The sequence below is a fragment of the Sminthopsis crassicaudata genome, chromosome 4 (genome assembly GCF_048593235.1).
Source record: "Sminthopsis crassicaudata isolate SCR6 chromosome 4, ASM4859323v1, whole genome shotgun sequence".
Taxonomy (NCBI): Eukaryota; Metazoa; Chordata; class Mammalia; order Dasyuromorphia; family Dasyuridae; genus Sminthopsis; species Sminthopsis crassicaudata.
In genome coordinates, this window is record NC_133620.1 from 256,004,851 (window position 1) to 256,027,051 (window position 22,201).

Genomic DNA, 22,201 nt, shown 5'->3' on the forward strand with positions numbered 1-22,201 from the left:
CCCCCCTCCCTCTATTCCCTCCCCCCGACGACAGGCAATACCATATATTTTACATGTGTTACAATATAGTCTAGGTACAATACATGTGTGCGAATATCATTTTCTTGTTGCACAATAAACATTAGAATCCGAAGGTACATGCAACCTGGGCAGACAGATATTAGTGCTAACAATTTACATTCCCCTCCCAGTGTTTCTTCTCTGGGTGTAGCTACCTCTGTCCATCATTGATCAACTGGAAGTGAGTTGGATCTTCTTTATGTTGAAGATTTCCACTTCCATCAGAATACATCCTCATACAGTATTGTTGTTGAAGTGTACAGTGATCTTCTGGTTCTGCTCATTTCACTCAGCATCAGTTGATTTAAGTCTCTCCAGGCCTCTCTATATTCCTCCTGCTGGTCATTTCTTACCGAGCAATAATATTCCATAACCTTCATATACCACAATTTACCCAACCATTCTCCAACTGATGGACATCCATTCATCTTCCAGTTTCTAGCTACAACAAAAAGAGCTGCCACAAACATTTTGGCACATATATGTCTCTTTCCGCTCTTCAGTATTTCTTTGGGATATAATCCCAGTAGTAGCGCTGCTGGGTCAAAGGGTATGCACAGTTTGATAACTTTTTGGGCATAATTCCAGATTGCTCTCCAGAATGGCTGGATTCTTTCACAACTCCACCAGCAATGTATTAGTGTCCCAATTTCCCCACATCCCCTCCAACATTTGTCATTATTTGTTCCTGTCATCTTAGCCAATCTGACAGGTGTGTAGTGGTATCTCAGAGTGGTCTTAATTTGCATTTCTCTGATCAGTAGTGATTTGGAACACTCTTTCATGTGAGTGGATATAGTTTCAATTTCTTCCTCTGAGAATTGTCTGTTCATATCCTTTGACCATTTATCAATTGGAGAATGGTTCGGTTTTTTATAAATTATGGTCAGTTCTCTATATATTTTGGAAATGAGACCTTTGTCAGAACCTTTGTTTTTAAAAATATTTTCCCAATTTGTTACTTCCCTTCTAATCTTGTTTGCATTAGTATTATTTGTACAGAAACTTTTTAGTTTGATGTAATCAAAATCTTCTATTTTGTGATCAATAATGATCTCTAGTTCTCCTCTGGTCATAAATTCCTTCCTCCTCCACAGGTCTGAGAGGTAGATTATCCTCTGTTCCTCTAATCTATTTATTATCTCCCTCTTTATGCCTAAATCATGGACCCATTTTGATCTTATCTTGGTATATGGTGTTAAGTGTGGATCCATATCTAATTTCTGCCATACTAATTTCCAGTTTTCCCAACAGTTTTTTCCGAATAATGAATTTTTATCCCTAATGTTGGAATCTTTGGGTTTGTCAAAGATTAGATTGCTATAGATGTACCCTTTTTTGTCCTTTGTATCTAATCTGTTCCACTGATCTCCCGGTCTATTTCGTAGCCAATACCAAATGGTTTTGGTGACTGCTGCTATATAATATAGCTTTAGATCAGGTACACTTAGACCACCTTCCTCTGAGTTTTTTTTCATTAGTTCCCTTGCAATTCTTGACCTTTTATTCTTCCATATGAATTTTGTTGTTATTTTTTCTAGGTCATTAAAATAGTTTCTTGGGAGTCTGATTGGTATAGCACTAAATAAATAGATTAGTTTGGGGAGTATTGTCATCTTTATTATATTCGCTCGGCCTATCCAAGAGCACTGAATGTCTTTCCAATTATTTAAATCTGATTTTATTTTTGTGGCAAGTGTTTTGTAATTTTGCTCATATAATTCCTGACTTTTCTTTGGTAGATGGATTCCCAAATATTTTATACTCTCAACATTTGTTTGGAATGGAATTTCTCTTTGTATCTCTTGCTGTTGCATTTTGTTAGTGATATATAAAAAATGCCGAGGATTTATGTGGATTTATTTTGTATCCTGCCACTTTGCTGAAATTTTGAATTATTTCTAGGAGCTTTTTAGCAGAGTCTTTGGGGTTCTCTAAGTATACCATCATGTCATCTGCAAAAAGTGATAGTTTAATTTCCTCATTTCCTACTCTAATTCCTTGAATCTCTTTCTCGGCTCTTATTGCCGAGGCTAGCGTTTCTAGTACTATATTGAATAGTAATGGTGATAGTGGGCAACCTTGTTTCACTCCTGATCTTACTGGGAAAGGTTGCAGTTTATTTCTATTGCATATTATGCTTACTGACGGTCTTAAATATATACTCCTGATTATTCTAAGGAATAATCCATTTATTCCTATACTCTCAAGAATTTTTAGTAGGAATGGATGTTGGATTTTGTCAAATGCTTTTTCTGCATCTATTGAGTTGATTATTAATATGGTCAATTATATTAATAGTTTTCCTAATATTAAACCAGCCCTGCATTCCTGGAATAAATCCTACTTGATCATAGTGTATTATCTTGGAGATGATTTTCTGAAGTCTTTTTGCTAATATCTTATTTAAGATTTTAGCATCAATATTCATTAAGGAGATTGGTCTATAATTTTCTTTCTCAGTTTTCGATCTACCAGGTTTAGGTATCAGTACCATGTCTGTGTCATAAAAGGAGTTTGGTAGGACTCCTTCATCCCCTATTTTTTCAAATAATTTATATAACATTGGGGCTAATTGTTCTTTAAATGTTTGGTAGAATTCACATGTGAATCCATCTGGCCCTGGGGATTTTTTCCTGGGGAGTTGATTAATAGCTTGTTCTATTTCTTTTTCTGAAATGGGACTATTTAAGCAATTTATCTCCTCCTCTGTTAATCTAGGGAGCCTATATTTTTGGAGAAAGTCATCCATTTCACTTAAGTTATCAAATTTATTGGCATAAAGTTGGGCAAAGTAACTCCTTATTATTTCTCTAATTTCCTCTTCATTGGTGGAAAGATCCCCCTTTTCATTTGTAAGACTATCAATTTGATTTTCCTCTTTCTTTTTTTTGATCAAATTTACCAAAGGTTTATCTATTTTATTGGCTTTTTCATAAAACCAACTCTTGGTTTTATTTATTAATTCAATAGTTTTTTTACTTTCAATTTTATTGATTTCTCCTTTTAATTTTTGTATTTCGAGTTTAATTTTTGGTTGGGGGTTTATAATTTGGTCTTTTTCTAGCCTTTTAAGTTGTAAGCCCAATTCGTTAATCTTCTCTTTCTCTATTTTCTTCAAATAAGCCTCTAAAGATATAAAATTTCCCCTTATTACTGCTTTAGCTGCATCCCAAAGATTTTGATATGATGTCTCATCATTATCATTATCTTGGGTGAAATTGTTAATTGTTTCTATAATTTGCTCTTTCACCCAGTCATTCTTTAAGATGAGATTATTCAGTTTCCAATTACTTTTTGGTCTATTTACCCCTAACTTTTTACTGAATGTAGCTTTTATTGCATTGTGATCTGAGAAGAAGGCATTTATTATTTCTGCCTTCCTACATTTAATTTTGAGATCTTTATGTCCTAATATATGGTCAATTTTTGTACAGGATCCATGAACTGCTGAGAAGAAAGTATATTCCTTCCTATTGCCATTCAGTTTTCTCCAAAGGTCTATCATACCTAGTTTTTCTAATGTTCTATTTACTTTTTTAATTTCTTTCTTGTTTGTTTTGTGGTTTGATTTGTCTAAATCTGAGAGTGCAAGGTTGAGATCTCCCACTATTATAGTTTTACTGTCTATTTCTTCTTGCAGTTCTCTTAACTTTTCCTTTAGAAAGTTAGATGCTATACCACTTGGTGCATATATGTTTAGTATTGATATGGCTTCATTATTTATGCTACCTTTCAGCAGGATATAGTTTCCTTCCTTATCTTTTTTAACGAGATCTACTTCTGCTTTTGCTTGATCTGAGATAAGGATAGCTACCCCTGCTTTTTTGGCTTTACCTGAAGCATAATAGGCTCTGTTCCAACCTTTTACCTTTACTCTGTATGTATCTCCCTGCTTTAAGTGTGTTTCCTGTAGACAACATATTGTAGGGTTCTGCTTTTTGATCCAATCTGCTATCCGTCTCCGTTTGATGGGATCGTTCATCCCATTTACATTTACAGTTAAAATTACTAATTCTGTGTTTCCTGCCATCGTATTATCCCCAGATTATACTTTTTTCCCTTGACCCCCCTGATCCCCCTCCCCGATATTTAATTTACAGACCCCCCTTGTGACGCGCAACCCTCCCTCTTTTTTTTTTTTTTTTAGGATCCCTCCCCCCTCCCTCCAAGTCCCTTCACTTATTCTCCTTTTCCTTTCCCCTTTTCCTCTCCCCCCTTTTAATGAGGTGAGAGAAAATTCTCTGAAAAACAAATATGTTAATTATTTACTCTTTGAGCCTCTTCTGATGAGAGTAAGATTCACACAATGATTCTCCCCCTCACTAAGTTCCCTCAGATATGGTGTATTTTCTATGTCTCTTCCTGGGATGTAGTTTCCCTCTTTTTATCACTCCTTCCCCTTTTTCTGAACCGACCTCCTTCCCTTTACCACACCCCCCTTTTTTTCTTTTATATCAGTAAAATCAAATTATCCTTGAGTATTTTTTATATACCCACAACAGAGTTACAGTTCTCAAGGGTTCTGTGTACCTTTTTCTGTTTCTCTTCAGTCTTGTGGATGTAGATCAAATTTTTTGTTTAAGTCTGGTTTTTTTCTTAGAAACATATAGAATTCCTCTGTTTCATTGAATGACCATCTTCTTCCATGGAAAAAGATACTAAACTTAGCTGGGTAGTTCATTCTTGGTTGCAGTCCTTGATCTTTTGCCTTTCGGAATATCAGGTTCCAGGCCCTTCTATCTTTTAATGTGGAGGCAGCCAGATCTTGGGTGACCCTTATTGTGGCACCTTGGTATTTAAATTGTTTTTTTCTAGCTGCTTGCAGGATTTTCTCCTTTGTGTGGTAATTCTGCAGCTTAGCCACAATATTCCGTGGTGTTCTTTTTTTAGGGTCTATTTCAGAAGGAGTTCGATGAATTCTTTCCACATCTACTTTCCCTTCTGTTTCTATTATCTCTGGACAGTTCTCTTTGATAATTTCCTGTAAAATAGAATCTAGGCTCTTTTTTTGGTCATAGTTTTCTGGAAGTCCAATAATCCGCAGATTATCTCTCCTAGATCTATTTTCCAGGTCTATAGATTTTCCCAGTAAGTATTTGACGTTGTTCTCCAGCTTCTCATTTTTTTTGTTTTGTTTGACTGATTCTTGGGTTCTCTGTGAATCATTCATTTCTATTTGTTCCATCCTGACTTTTAAGGAGTTATTTTCTTCTTTCACAGTTTTTAGTTCTTTTTGTAAATGCCCAATTTCGTTTTTAAATGAATTATTTTGCTCTATTGAGTTTTTTTCCATTTCCCTAATTTTTTTTTTTAAGAATTATTTTCTTTTTCCAATTCAGAAATTCTATTTTCTTGAGACTTTTTTATCTTTTCCAATTCAGAAATCCTACTTTCCTGTGTTTTTTTAACCTTTTCTAATTCACTAATTTTGTTTCCCTGCATCTCCTGTGAATTCTTTATTTTTTCCAACTCCAATTTCAGGACGTTGTTATTCTCTATCATAAGTTCCCTTTCTTTTCCCCATTTTTCTTCAGTCTCCCTCAATTTTTTAAGAGCTTCTTCTAAAAGAGAGTTATGTGATGGGGGGCAGGAATCGTTCCCCTTTAGGTTGTTGTCTGTTGATTCTCTGCTGTCAACTTCCTCGGGGTTGGGTACCCGCTCTTTCTCTGTATAGAAGGAATCTATGGTTTTTCTAGCTTTTTTGCTCATACTTAAAAAAATCTTTTGGGGTCTGTCTCTGGGGTAGGAAATTATTTACTTCTTTACCAGCTTCCTCCCAGACCGGATGGATGCAGCGGCTCCTGCGCCTGAGCTAAGATAGAGCTCTGGGAGAGAGTTCCCCACCCCCTCCCTGGAAGTGCCTCAGAGGTGATTAGCACTACTGTGCTTCGAGGGCGTAGAATAGTGAAGACAGCACGAAGCCCAGCCTATGTGTCCGGTTGGGGAGTGGATGTCTGCAGCAGGTGACGTGAGAAGCCCCTGTGCTCAAACTGGAAGTGTCTGCCAGAAACCGCGGTCCCTAGTTCAAAGGTTCCGCTTCTCTGGGACTTCCTGGAGCTGAGTTCCACTCCCTCCAGCTAAGCTAGGCAGTGTGTGTTGCCTTGGGCCGTATCCACCTACTTGTCAATCTCTTAACTATTCTCAGGTGGTAGCTGAGGCCACACCCCCTGGTGCTGTGTCTGCTGAGTCACCCCCCTCCCCCCCCCATAGGGGAAAATCTAATTTGAGTTTTAAAATATTTTGGCTTTCTCTTCTGAACTGCTAAATAATTAGCAGAGAAGAGCTAACAGCCTGTGCCAGATTCCTTTACCTCAGTGGCTTCTCTGATCCCAGAGCCCTTCCCAGCGCAATGGGCGCAGTGTGCCCCTACCCCACCGTCTGTGCTGGTCTTTCTTATTCCTCCCCTGAGAACTGACCTTTCCTGTTGAAACTCCAGATTCTCTTCAGCTGGTAAGTCGTGCTTCCAGTCCTTGTGGTATCTATTAGTCCTGAGCTAATTTTGAGACTTAATTTATCTAATTGGTTGTGAGGGAGTGAGGACGTTCACTGAGTCGTGTGTTTCTTCTCTGCCATCTTGGCTCCCAACTGTTTTCATTTTTAAAAAATAAAGTAAAATCCTATCAGTGCACTTCCTATTCTGAGTGTTTGTCTTTGCTTGCTAGTTACATGACAAATGATAAATGACCTACCTGGATCTCAGTTTCTTCATCTATAAAATGAAGTTCACTATGATTTCAATAACATAGAAGAGCACTTGTAGGTCAGCTAGTCCAAATAAGATTCAGAAACTGAAAGTCGGAGAACTTTAATTGCCTTGACCCATGTGTAGTATATGTCTGAGTACAGATATTAACCCAAATTCAATACTTTGTCCACTATACTACTACACAGTCACAAAACTGTTATTCTTATTGTAAGGTACTGTAGAACAAAAAAGTTTAGGAAATGTATAAATTATTTCTATTATGGTTTATTTTTGAAAACTCTAAGACCTTCACATCATTTTTTTTTAAATTTTGTTGTCTTTTTTTTTTTTTTTTTTTTTTTTAAGGATTACAATGATGAAATTCGCCAGGAACAATTGCGTGAGTTATCTTATTTGAATGGCTCAGAGGACTCAAGTCGTGGAAGAGGTATTAGAGGACGAGGAATCCGAGTACCTCCTACAGCTCCTTCAAGGTACATTCTGCAATCAAATGTGAATTTAAAGATTGACATACTCAATTTGACTCTGGACAAATCTCTAAGATTATAAAATGCAGTCTGTAGTATCAATTGCAGAGAAGGTAGCAACCTGAATAAGGAGAGGGAGTTAGCTGATCCAAGAATTTCCTATATAAATGAAATTTCACTCTTACAACTGTGAATGCAAAGTGTTCTAATCTGTCAGGTTGAAGTTTGCATATGAGAGTTAGAAAAAAGATTCAGATTCCATAGTCTAAGGATTCTCCTTGCACTTCACAAACCATTTTCCAGATCTTTGTGATTTCCAGAAAACATTGAAGAGTGAAAAAATATTTATTAAGTGATAACCAAATGTTAGGAAAAGAGCAGCCAGATGATACAGTGAATAAAGCCATGAACTTAGATTCAGGAAGACTTACTTTCAAGAGTTCAACTCTGACCTTAGACTCCGACTAGTTGTGTGACCCTGGATCAGTACTTAACCCTGTTTGACTAAAATTCCTTATGTGTAAAATGACCTGGAAAATGAAATGACAAACCATTCTAGTGTCTTTGCCAAGAAAACCTCCAAAGAGATCATGAAGATTCAGACATGATTGAAAGGTTACTCAACATTCTCCATATATTAAGATGCTAAGAACTTGGTAGATATCTCATATAATTTTCAAGCAATTCTATATTATAGATACTATTATTATACTCATTTTACAATTGAGGAAATTGAGATAGAAAAGTTAAGTGAGTTGGCCAACCTGGCCAGGTCATATAGTTTAAAAGTGTATAAGGCCAGATTTATATTTTAGTTCTTCTTTAGTCAAGGCTCAGTACTCTACCCCACTGCCCAGTATATCCAGTTAACATCATCACTGGAAAGATGAGAAAGATACTTATTGCCATGACATATATTACTGTGTCAGGAGTATCTAACAATAAAAATGTATTAGTGGAAAAAACATTGAATATGCTTGTATCTTAAAATGTTACTGAATCAGTATAGATTAAATAAATATAGTGACAGAAACAGGGTAAAAAAGTCATAAGAAATGCTCTTTTCATATATTGTTGCTGAAACTCATTGGAAATTCAGATATATTTCATCTTGTAAAATTATCAATAATCAAACAGATACTATGGATATTATAATATTATACTATTGTGCTTGGGTGTTCAGGGAAAGCTAGAAACTCAAATGTAAGGATTGCCAAGCCCAACAATGCTAAGCAAATACTCTTCCATAAACCATTTCAACAGATGAGCTAAACCAGCTTGAGGAAACCAAGGGAATGTTAAACCTATTAGTGAGCATTATTTCTAATGGAGAGAAACTGGATACATTCCCAGTAAGATCAGGGGTGAAACAAGGATGCCTGTTATAACCACTATTATTCAGTATTGCACTACAAAGTTGGCTTTAATAATAAGAAAAGAAAATGAAATTAAAGGAATTAAAATAGGCAATGGAGAAATAAAACGATCACTCTTTGCATATGGTATGATGATATACTTAGAGAATCCTGGAAAATCACCCATAAACCTACTTGAAACAATTCAAAATGTTATCAAAGTTTCAAGATATAAAATAAACACACACAAATTATCAGCACTTCCATATATTACTGACATAGTCTACCAGCAAGAGATAGAAAGAGAAATTTCATTTAAAATTATTATAGGCAAAATAAAATACTTGGGGGTCTACCTGCCCAGACAAAACTTATATGAACATAATTATAAAACACTTCTCACACAAATAGTGAGTCTAAACAGTTGGAAAAATATCAATTACTCATGAGTAGGCCAAGCTAATATAATAAAAATGACAATTCTGCCTAAATTGTTCTACTTCTTCAGTGCCATACCAATTGACTACAAAAATTATTTTATAGAACTAGAAAAAAAAATAATAAATTAATCTAGAAAAATTAAAAAGTCAAGAATAACAATTGAATTAATAAGAAAAAATTACAAAGAATGGTGGCTTAGCAGTACCAAACCTAAAACTCTTTTATAAAGCAGTGGTCATCAAAGCCATTTGGTACTAAGAAATAATAATGGTGGATCAGTATTTGATTAGACAATAAAGAGACCAAGGACATCCATTGCATTCTTAATAATGACAGTAGTCTTGACTTTCCACTGACTTGTTGACTCTGGTCTCCAATAATTCAGAAAGAGGGAGTGAGGCCAAAATTCATGCAGTTTTGTGACATTTAAATCCAATATATGGACAAATAAGAAAACATCCCCTTAGCATTTTACAATTTTTACTTACCTCAAAGATCTAAGGTGGTGGACAAGTTAAAAAGCAGAGGTAGAGATGTGTTATGAAGACATGAAGTTCTTCATCATCAAAATGCCAAAAGAAGACAAGTTTTTAATTCTGGGCAACAAACATCAGAGTAGTCATAGATTATCTGACATGTCAGGGAGTCCTTGTGAGAAATGAAGTAAAAAACCACAACAACACTTTATTGGTAAAGATTTGTGTCTCATGAAATTTTCATCATCAACATTGTTTTTCCTTTACCTAAATGCAACAAAATTTGAATTCACCCTCACAGCAAAAATTGACATTTACTAGACTATGTCATTATAAGAAGAAACATACGGCAGATTATATGATGCAAGTGAACCAATAACAGGTTAAGATTCCATAAGCTAAATATTCACATTCAAAAAAAGGAGTAGGACCAAAAGATATAATGTCAACTGATTAGATTGCTTCTCCCTAGGGGTAAAAAAAATGTTGGTAACTTGGAAGAAAAAGTGAGTGAACACATGGTTGGCAACAGTGGAGCAGAAAAGGAGTAGGGAGATCTTAGTATCAGTTTATGTAGGTCTCTCCAAGCTTCTCTGAAATCATCCTGTTAGTCATTTCTTACAGAACAATATTATTCCATAGTATTCATATAGCATAATTTATTCAGCCATTCTCCAATTGATGGGCATCCACTCAGTTTCCAGTTTCTTGCCACTATAAAGAGGACTATCACAAACATTTTTGCACATGTGGGTCCCTTTCCCTCCTTTAAGATCTCTTTGGAATATAATCCCAATAGAAACAATGCTGGATCAAAGGGATCACAGTTTGATAACTTTTTGAGCATAGTTCCAAATTGCTCTCCAGAATAGATTCTTTCACAGTTCCACCAACAATGAATCAATGTCCCAGTTTTTCCACATCCCCTCCAACATTCATCATTATTTTCCTGTCATTTTAGACAATCTGACAGGTGTGTAGTAGTATCTCAGAGTTGTCTTAATTTGCATTTCTCTAATCAATGGTGATTTGGAACACCTTTTCATGTGGCTACAAATAGTTTCAATTTCTTCTTCTAAGAATTGTCTGTTCATATCCTTTGACCATTTATCAACTGGAGAATGGTTTGAATTATTATAAATTTGAGTCAATTCTACATATATTTTAGAAATTAAGCCTTTATCAGATCCTTTGGATATAAAAATGTCTTCCCAGTTTATTGCTTCCCTTCTAATCTTGTCTGCATTAGTTTTGTTTGTACAAAAACTTTTAAACTTAATATAATCAAAATTATCTATTTTATGATCAATAATGATCTCTACTTCTTCTTTGGTCACAAATTCCTTCCTCTTTCACAGTTCTGAGAGGAAAACTATCCTATGTTCTTCTAATTTGTTTATAATATCATTCTTTATGTCTAAATCATAAACCCATTTTGACCTTATCTTGGTATATGGTGTTAGATGTCAGTCTATGCCTACTGTCTGCCATACCAGTTTCCAATTTTCCCAGCAGTTTTTGTCAAATAGTGAATTCTTATCCCAAAAGCTGGGTCCTTTGGTTTTGTCAAATACTAGATTGTTCTAGTCATTGGCTATTTTGTTCTGTGAACCTAACCTATCCCACTGATCAGTTTCTCTTTTCTTAGCCAGTACCAAATGGTTTTGATGACAACTGCTTTATTATATAGTTTTAGATCTGGTACAGCTAAGCCACCTTCATTTATTTTTCTCTTCATTAACAAGGAATATACCTTTTTCTTAGTAGTACATGGAACCTACACAAAAATTGACCTTATATTAGGACATAAAAGCCTCACAGTCAAATGCAGAAAGGTAGAAATTGTAAATGCTTCTGTTCAAACCAAGATTTACTCAAAATTATATTCAATAAAGGACCAAGAAAAGATCAACTAAAAACAAAAATTAAATAATCTAATTCTAAAAAATGAATTAGTTAAAAAACAAATAAAAAAAAAAACACTATAATTTCATCCAAGAGAATGGAAATAATGAGACAACATTCCAAAAACGTATGAGATGCAGTTCTTATGGGAAATTGTATAGCTCTAAAGAACTATATGAATAAAATAGAAAAAGATCAATGAATTGGGTATGCAACTGAAAAAATATTTGGGTGTCTAACTGTCAAAGCAAACCTAGGAATTATATGAATACAATTACAAAACAATTCTCATGCAAATAAAGTCTCATCTAAACAATTGGAAAAAAAAATCATCTACTCATGGGTAGGCCAAATTAATATAATAAAAATGACAATTTTTCCTAAATTGTTCTACTTGATTAGTACCATACCAATTAAACTGTCAAAAAAAAGTATTGCATAGAGCTGGAAAAAGTAATAACAAAATTCATCAGGAACAACAAAAGGTCAACAATATAAAGGGAAATGATGAAAAAAAAAAAAAAATACAAAGAATGGTGACCTAGCAATACCAGACCTAAAACTCTATTATAAGGCAGTACTCAACAAAATCATTTGATACTAACTAAAAGTATAGTTGTGGTCTATGGAATAGGTTATATATATATATGACACAATAATCAGTGCCTATAGTAATGTAGTATTTGATAAACCTCCAAACTCAGCTTCTAGTTTAAGAACCCACTATTTGATTAAAAAAAAAATCCTGGGAAAACTGGAAATTAATATATCAGAAACTTGGCATAGACCTATATCTCACACCCCATACCAAAATAAAGTCAAAATAGGAAGATGATTTGGGCAAAAAATGATTTTGTCCATCTCCATAATGAAAAAGGAAATAGCTTGTCCAGTGAAAATCATGGGCAAAGGAGGGTGAGAGTTGAGGTTCTCTCTCTTAGTAATTGCTGACAAGATTCTTGGCAGAGACTTTCCTAAAAGGCTAATTCTTCACCTGGAAGATGGTCATTTACCAAAGAGCCAGTGGGGCTTCAGTAAGGACCTAGGAACAGTCAATATAGCAGAAGAGAGCAAAAATATGTTTTGTTTTGTTTTGTTTTTCAATCTTATCAAGGCCTTTGATAGTTTTGGTCATGATGGTTTGCAGAAAATCATAGCAAAATTTAATTGTCCAGAGTTCATCAGTATGGTTGACCATTTTCAACACACACTGCTTACACAGGTTCTATTGCATTTTTCCAGTCTTCAGTGGAGTGAAAGAGGGATATGTACTTGTAGCCTTAGACATGACATTTCATCTGGCTGAGACTTTTCTTCATTTGCATTTTTTTTTTACTTAATGCAAGCTATTTCAAAGATTCATGATCTATGAGAAAAATTTCTTAAGCCTTAAAACACTGTGTGAATGTGAATAATTCTGGCACAAAATAAGGGTCAGGAAGTAGTTGTGCATTATTTGAAAAAAGACCAAACAAATTGTAATATATAGGTTTAATGTAAAAATCATTGAACTACAAGAAATGATGAATATGAAAAATACAGAGATGTGGGAAGTCAAATGAATTGATAATATATACAAAGTTTGCAATAAGAAATAAACATTTCTCTATAGAGAACAGAAATAGAAAATAATGAAAATAATAACAAAAACTGGTACTGAATACTGTGCCATCATTTTAATGACTAAGTTTGGCCTTTAAGAAGAGATATAAAAATTTAACTTCCTATTTTTTGCAGAGGTAGTGAACTGTAGGTATGGAACAATGGATACCCTGCCAAACCTAACTGATATGTTAGCTGTGCTTAATTTGTTTTGTTAAATAGAATGGATTCTGACTGAGAGATAATGTGAAAAAATGGAAAATAACAAAAGTTATCAGTCCTCCCTTGCTTTGCAAAGAGTAAAAGTAATTAACATAGAGAGAACTTACTTAGAAGCATCTAAACATACAGTTATACTATAGATCCATTCATATAAATATTTATTAAGTGACTGCTTATATGAAGTTCTTAGCTAAAGGACTTTATAATCTGATAAAGGAAAACAAAGTGCAAGAGGAAGTTGAACTTGGAAAGATGTGTGGAAAAGAAAGAAGGATATAGAAGTTGGTTAGAAAAGTCCCAGCAGCCTTAAAGTCAGGAGGACCGGAGTTCAAATCTGGCCTCAGACACTTAGCATTCCCTACTGTGTGAGCCTGGGCAAGTCACTTAACCCCAATTGCCTCAGAAAAAAAGAAAAGAAAAGAAAGAAAGAAAGAAAGAAAGAAAGAAAGAAAGAAAGAAAGAAAGAAAGAAAGAAAGAAAGAAAGAAAGAAAGAAAGAAAGAAAGAAAGAAAGAAAGAAAGAAAGAAAGAAAGAAAGAAAGAAAGAAAGAAAGAAAGAAAGAAAGAAAGAAAGAAAGAAAGAAAGAAAGAAAGAAAGAAAGAAAGAAAGAAAGAAAGAAAGAAAGAAAGAAAGAAAGAAAGAAAGAAAGAAAGAAAGAAAGAAAGAAAGATTAAAAACAAAACAAAAAAAAAAAAAGTCCCAGTGGAAAATGAGGTGCTTTTTTTTGGTTTTCACAAGTTAGAGGTTTGTAATTTATGACCCCACTCTTTAATTAGAGAACCAGAGAGTAATCCAGAGAAATAGTTCCAAGGCCAATATGATCTTACTAGATTATGGGGTTATGAGCTTTCTGAGGAATAATGGAGAAGTCGGCCAGAGAAGTCTTAAAGTAGTATAATCAGATAAAAATAAGGAAATCATATGCACTCAAGTGAATAACTGCTAAATTCAACATAACCCTAGCAATTTAGGAAGAGAATACACTCAGAGATGGTGTTTTCTTTCTGAAATGGATGACTTTGTATTGGGAGTAACTGAAGAAAAGACCTTTGTCCATGAATTTCTGTTTCTACACTTTATTGCTTAGAAACAGAATTACAATTTTTCAATACTACATTTTTCTAGCTTATTGAAAATGTTGTCAGAATATGAATGCATATTGCTACCTTAATGGTGCTCTTTAATGTAAACAAGTACAGATTGAAGTGAATTATATAATTGCTTTAAAATGAGTAAATTAATTTTCTCTCTAAATCTGACAAATTCCTAATTTAGTTAGCAATATCTCTTTGAATTTTCATTTTTAAATATTTTCCTAAACAACAATTTTCTTGCAAATGTTTTTGTTTGTTTATTTGTCAAATAATTGTATAACATCTACTTATGTGCCAATAAGAAAAGGGACTCAAAGTTAAAATTTTGAAGAAAGCTTCATTAAAGAAATGAGAAGTAACATATTATTTTACAACAATTATCTTAGAGTGATCCAGGGTCCCCTAAAAGTTTTCAGTGTCTATTTTTCAAGTTCATTTTCAGGCCTCATGTGAGGAGCAGTTTTATAGAAGGCCATTCCACTGCTCACATAAACAGAAATGTGTATATGTGCTACATGTGTATTTTTCTTTTTTTCAATGTTATTGCAACATTGTCTTCTTTATTAACTAACGTTTTCTTCTAGCAAATATGTCTTGGGAATGAATATCAAAACTTCCCTTTTGAGATTTCCAAGATGGTAGAGTCGGGAATGAATCCTCTGAAGCTTTTAAAAATTCCCCTCCAAACAAATAGAAAATTACATTAGAATTGATCTAGAAGAAAAGAAACAATATACCAGAATAGCAGGAAAAATCCTTCTCACTGAAATTAGTGGGGGAAAAGGTCCAAGAGCAGCAGCACCAGCCAGTCAGCCTCAAAGCAGGAGGCCTTCAGCAAAGTTCCAAGTCTGGGACAATTCACCAAGGAAGTCCTATCCTCCTGAAAACCAACAGGCCCCAGGCAAATGATCTGTGCAGCAGCAACTAGTTCCTAGACTAGTAACCCCACCCCCAGCACACCCACCAACAAAGCCTTAATTTAAATGCTGAACAGTAGTAAAACCTTTCCTTAGAAGTAGCCCACAGCAATATCCTGCCTTTGGAATGCACAATACCCTGTTTCTAGCTGCAATATCTCGGTTCTGGAACCAACAAACAATACAATTTCAACTAAAAGGAGTCCTACTACCCCTTAGTACAAGCCAGGAGCATAATCTACCTTCCAGTAAAAGCAAAGAGTTAAATTCAGAAGCTCAGCAAAAGCCTGACCTAAGACCCTAACCTTGGGATAATGCAGGGCCAGAATCCAACTCTCACATAAAAACACTGTCACAAAATAGCAGGAAAAAAAAATGAAGGAAAAAAGAAAGAAAGAAAAGTAAAGAAAAAAAAAAGAAATTGACTATAAAAAGATATTGTGGTAACAAGGAGAATCAAGGCACATACTTAGAAGAAAATAATAGTGTCAAAATGACTATATGTGAAACATCTAAGAAAAATGTCATTTGATCTCAGGCTCAAAAATGTAACGTGCTCTCCTGGCAGTTACAATTACTAGTCTGTCCTAGACCCACCAGAGTACCTTTGACCACTGTCCTTTGCAGTGTGAGCTCTACCCGGCTCGCCTCCTCTGAGGCCTTCTAAGGTCTCTGGCCACAATCTCTTGAATCTATAGCTTAGTAACCGGTAGCGCACTCAAGAACAACCACATGTAATCTTAAAAGCCTTTATTATACCTACTCACATAATGCCCTAACTGATGCCCTGACTTGTTGGTTCCCTGGTGAACACCTGGTCAGAAGACCCATGTGTTCACTACCAAAATCCTTACCTCTTTCGGCTACCCATCTTGGCTTGGCCACCCAGGCTGGTGAGCCAGGGTGAACAGCAGGAGATTAAAGAGGGCGGTTGCTGCCTGCAGTGGGCTTATATAGGGCCTGTGAGGTCACACACACAGCCAATCAGCGAGAGAGTCACCCATTACGAAGCTATCTCAATATGGCCAGGATCCCGCCCAAGGGCAGTCCTAATATCCACAGAAATTATTTCTGGGCCTCAATCCCGATGCACTGTGTCCGCCCATTTAAAGGGCCCTTACAATTCCCTTTCTCTTGTTTTGCGGGAACCGCACATCTCACCAAGCTAAACTTTTAGCACCAGCTATAGTTCACTTGATCCATGAGATGACAGTGTTATGCCCAAGGAGGTACAAAGCAGCAGATCAGTAAACAGAAGTATGACAATGAGAACCAGGCTCAACAGTGGCCCAAATGTTCAACCCATTCATCAAAGTCATACTCGAGATAATATGCCAAAGAGGTAGGATGTCAACACTGAGGTGGGAAGTCAACAAGGTAAAACATCACAATTCTAGTTAACAAATATTAGTAGGTAGGTTGTCACAATTCTAGTTACATTTATCACAGTTCTAGACCAATTCTAGTTTCTTACAATTTTCTGTTGCACTTTTCACACTCCTAGAACAATTCTAGCTTATCACAATTCTCAATTGCACTTGTCACAATCCTAGAGCAATTCTAGTTTATCACAATTCTCAATTGCACTTTTCACAATTCTAGAACAATTCTAGCTTATCACAATTCTCTATTGCACTTGTCACAATCCTAGAACAATTCTAGTTTATCACAATTCTCAATTGCATTTGTCACAATCCTAGAACAATTCTAGTTTATCACAATTCTCAATTGCACTTTTTCACAATTCTAGAACAATTCTAGCTTATCACAATTCTCTATTGCACTTTTCACAATCCTAGAACAATTCTAGCTTATCACAATTCTCTATTGCACTTTTCACAATCCTAGAACAATTCTAGCTTATCACAATTTTCTATTGCACTTTTCACAATTCTAGAACAATTCTAGTTTCACAGGTGCACATAAGCAAAGTCATGTCCAGTAACATTGTCTCAATAACAATGGCAGGTGGGTGTGTTGGTTTTTCACCCACTAATTTAAAAGCATAGTCCTTCAATAGAAAGCATAGGGCAAAGCCTCTTCCCAGGCCACCATATGGCAAGTGGCCACGGGAGAAGCAAGCAGGCCCATTGTCCATTTACAGTCTTTATATCGCGTATCACCCAAAACAATCCATTTCAGCTGCAACACTGGAACTGTGTCTGCTGTCTCTGGTGTCATGGTCAGGAGGGACATTGCTGCCATCAGCGTCTGAAGGGCTGCGGACATCTGGCTGGTCCCTCTGGCTGGTTGTCTGGTCCTTCTCTTGGATCCCCAGGTTACAAATGTCTCTGGTGGGGATGAACTCTGCTGCTGGATCTGCACCTAGGAAGGAATGTCCCCGGGGCCCAACTTGGGCCTTTCCAAATGCCATCCAGGCCTTTCCACATCACAGTGGAAACAAAGTTGTTGTCAAAAAGATTAACAAGTCAGACAAAAGTCAGTCTGTCACTTAGCTGCACTTTCTGTGTATGCCCGAAGTGCATTGCTAAGGTAAAATGCAAAGAATTTAAAAATGTAAAACCAAAATAATTTAAAAGTGTAAAACCGAAATAGATTAAAAATATAAAACCAAAATAACTTTAAAATGTAAAATCAAAATACTTTGAAGATGTAAAATCAAAAATGTTTAAAAATGTAAAATCAAAATTTAAAAATTGTAAGCAATCACATATCCCAAAATTCCCTTCTCTTGTTTAGAAGAGATCTTGGGGATAGTCTGTGCAGTAATGACTTTACTAGAACACTCGGCTATATCCCTGAATTCTTTTGCCTAAAAATCAAAGTTTGAGTTTCTGATACCGAATTGTACTCCAGGAGTGTGAATCAATAAATCTGATATTACTTTTCCTCCTGGGTCAAAGATCACACACTGTCTATTTATTCTAGTGATTAAAACAGCAATTTTCCAACCCATTCTAGACATAGACACTGTTTTATAAGTACCCGTGGGGGGTTGGGAAATCAAGCTCACCTGTGGAAGTGGAAAATCCACGAGGTAAGAAAAGAGGAGTTCCAACTCTCCAAAGACGATCCTAGCAGTTTTAAAAGTATAAAACTCCACTCTCTCTAACTGCAAGGTCTTGTCCCTGTAAGGTTTCTTAGAAATTAACTCAACTGTATTTTTAAAACTTTTCTGATTATACTCAATACCCCACAATTCCTTTTTGCCTTGGGGCATAAAGCCTACTCCTGTCCTTTGAAATGAAGACACAGGAGTTTTGAATGGATTAATGGGCAGTGCTGATAGTATTATCGCCCTTCCTTTTCCTCCTCCCCCTTCTCCCTTGGCCCAAGAAGGTGAGGCAGAGGGAAGAAGAATTGGAAAATCCCCCAAAGGCTGATTCCAAATCAAACCTGAGCTTTGCACATAAAAAGAACTAAACTTCTTCTCAATGGAAGAGTAATGGATAAATTCCTTAAAACAACAATGCAGGAGGTAAACCAACAAAATGCTAAGAAGAATTTCTACAACTTTAGTCCATGTGGTTCCTTTATTTCCTTCCTTAGTTTCAGCCACTGGTTTGAACTCTTCCTGTTCTGTCTGTAGTAACCTAGCTTTTTCTTCTTTCTCTATCTCCATCTGTAGTTTAACCTGCAATTCCAGCAACTCTTGCTGTGGCATTTTATACTCTCTACTGTCATACAATCGCATTAGCTCTAGGTTGCTCCCTCTCCTAGCTCTATTTACTGGGTGTGGGGATAGCCTTTGTGGAGCTTGATTACAAGCTTCCTGCTGTTCTTCAGTGGTGATCTTTGTTAAAAGATCTTCCATCTGGCTCTTTAACCTCTTTATATAATAAGCATTATGTTCAGCTGTGTCCTTGAGCCTGATCCCAGAGTTACCTGGGTCCATATTGCTTCTCTGTCTTCCCTCTTAAGTGGCGTTTCTACCGGATCTTTCAGAATCTTAATTCTGAATATTAAATATTTTCAAAACCTGATAATTCCTGATGCGTCCACGTTGAGCGCCATTTGTAACGTGCTCTCCTGGCAGTTACAATTACTAGTCTGTCCTAGACCCACCAGAGTACCTTTGACCACTGTCCTTTGCAGTGTGAGCTCTACCCGGCTCGCCTCCTCTGAGGCCTTCTAAGGTCTCTGGCCACAATCTCTTGAATCTATAGCTTAGTAACCGGTAGCGCACTCAAGAACAACCACATGTAATCTTAAAAGCCTTTATTATACCTACTCACATAATGCCCTAACTGATGCCCTGACTTGTTGGTTCCCTGGTGAACACCTGGTCAGAAGACCCATGTGTTCACTACCAAAATCCTTACCTCTTTCGGCTACCCATCTTGGCTTGGCCACCCAGGCTAGGAGCCAGGGTGAACAGCAGGAGGTTAAAGAGGGCGGTTGCTGCCTGCAGTGGGCTTATATAGGGCCTGTGAGGTCACACACACAGCCAATCAGCGAGAGAGTCACCCATTACGAAGCTATCTCAATATGGCCAGGATCCCGCCCAAGGGCAGTCCTAATATCCACAGAAATTATTTCTGGGCCTCAATCCCGATGCACTGTGTCCGCCCATTTAAAGGGCCCTTACACAAAAAGATTTCTTGGAAGAGCTTAAAAAGAAAATTTAAAAGCAAATTAGAGAATTAGAAAAAAATGGGGAAAGAAGTGAGAGTAATTCAAGAAAGTCATGAGAAAAGAGTCAGTAGTATGAGAAAAGATTCAAAAATTTATTGAAGAAAATAACTCTCTAAAAAAAATTAAATTCACCAAACAAAAAAGGAAGTACAAAAGCTCACTAATGAAACAAATTCCTTAAAAATTAGATTTGAGCAAGTGGACACTGATTACTCTATGAGGCAACAAAATACAACAAAACAGTCAAAATATTTTTTAAAAAGTAATATAAAATTTGAAATATTTCATTGGAAAAACAACCAACCTCAAAAATAGATCCAGGAGAGACAGTATAAGGCTTATTGGACTACATGAAAGTCATGATTAACAAAAAATTAAAAAACAAAACAAAACAAAGCAAAAATCATGGACACCTTTTTAAAAAATATCAAGAGAAGACCAACCTGATGCATGTGAAACACATGGCAAAACAGAAATTAAATGAAACCACTGATGACCACTTAAAAGAAATTCTAAAATAAATCTCCCTAGAACATCAACACCAAGTTCTGAAGCATATATTAAGGAAAAAGAACTGTAACCATTAAAAAAAAAAAATCAATTCATGTTGCTTAAGTCAAGATTGCATAATATTTGGAAATTTAAAGATTAAAGAATTGGTGCAATATGATATGTCAGAAAGCAAAGAATTAGGATTACAACCAAGAATCACCTACCAGAAAAATTGAATATAATTTTCAGAAGAAAACTATTATTGAACAAGATAGAGAACTTTCAAGCATTCTTAATTAAAAGACCAGAAATGTATAAATATGTTAGGATTCTTACAAGTGCTAAGTCACTGGAATGGATAGAGACAATAATTATCTAATTTAGAATAATACAGTATGATTGATCTGATCCTACAAGGAGATCTTATGGGCCAGAACTTGAAACAAGGTACTGAATGGAATTGAGGAGACAATGGTTAAACCTAATTTAGCATTGATTTAATCCTACAACAAATAATGGTTTCCTAGTTACGTAATGATTAGTGTGCACTCAGTGTGCAGCATATGAGCAAGAAGCTCTCAGGGCTAGAGAGGACTTTGGGAGATTCAGAGTCAGGATTCAGTCAAGGAGATTCACAAATCAGATAGAACGAAGGAAGACAGAGAAGTGGTGGTAGGCTATCCTGTGGAGAACACTGAAACCAAGATCCGGAAGGCCTCCAGAAAACTAGCCAAGCCCCAAGTAAAGGAGATAAGATTTGGAAAGAGACAGTAAAGGATGTGGACTCCTGGCTGCATTTGGGATTATTGAGCTGAACTGAAACTAAGGCTGCCTCCAGAAGCTCTCCAAGAAATCTGCTCCAAAGAATGATTATAAATTTAGAGAAGAGAACATTACATAAATTAAAAAAAAAAAAAAAAAAAAATGATCTCCAAACATAAGACTAAAGAGAATCATGAAAAGGTTAAAAAAAAGAATCAGTAAAGAGAAAAACATAAGAAATTCAATATGCTTAAAGTGTTTCTATTTCTATTATGGCAAAATAATATGTTTAAGTCTTAAGAACTTTATTACTACAACAATTAGAAGGAGTATATATAGACAAAGGTTGTGGATGTAAAGTGATATTGATGGGGTAAGAAAAATTATATTGAGAGGAGTGGAGGAGATTGAATAGGGCTAATTATCTGAGAAAAAAGAATCATGTAAGAGCTATTGAGAAGATGATAGGGAATCAGCAAAGTTTAAACCTTAATTTCATAAAAATGGGCTCAAATAGGGAATAACATATACACACAGTTGGATATAGAAATTGATCTTACTCTTTAAAGAGTAAGGTCCTTACTCCAGAAGCAGAGATCAACCATAAGAGTCACAAAAGAGAAAATACCAAAAGAAAAGAAAAGAAAATGAGCAAGAAACAGAAAAGAATCTTGACCATAGAAAGAAACTAGGAAAGAATAAAACACCAATTCAGATGAGGACAAAATGTCCACAGAGGAAATCTCAAAGACTAGTATGAATTGGACTTACGCCCAAAAAGCCTTCTGGGAAATACTCATAAAAGACTTTAAAAGACAAATAAGAGAAGTAGGAAAAGAATTGAGAAATATGCAAGGGGAAACAATAGGTTGGAAAAGGAAGGCAATTATTTAAAAATACAAATGGCCAAATGCAAAAAAAAAAAAAAAAAAAAAAAAACCAAAAAAACAACACCTTCAAAAGAGGAATTATCAAATAGAAAAAAAGATACAAAAATAATTGAAGAAAAACACAATAAAAACTAAAATGGAAAAATGGAATCTAATCATTCTATGAGACATCAAGAAGCAAACTAACTAAAAAGAATAAGGAAAAAATATAAG

General features: G+C 35.5%; 1 protein-coding gene across 4 annotated transcripts in view; it reads left to right on the plus strand.

The window, feature by feature from the left end:
- Positions 1-22,201, plus strand: part of KHDRBS2 (KH RNA binding domain containing, signal transduction associated 2) — a 977,363-nt gene that overhangs the window by 665,863 nt on the left and 289,299 nt on the right. For all 4 annotated transcript variants that reach the window (XR_012489268.1, XR_012489266.1, XR_012489267.1 and 1 more), the window contains one exon: positions 7,115-7,242. Coding sequence is in view for 1 of the 4 variants with exons in the window: in XM_074310599.1 (XP_074166700.1) it covers positions 7,115-7,242 (128 nt within the window). In the remaining 3 variants the exon portion in view is untranslated. The remainder of the gene's footprint in view (positions 1-7,114; positions 7,243-22,201) is intronic.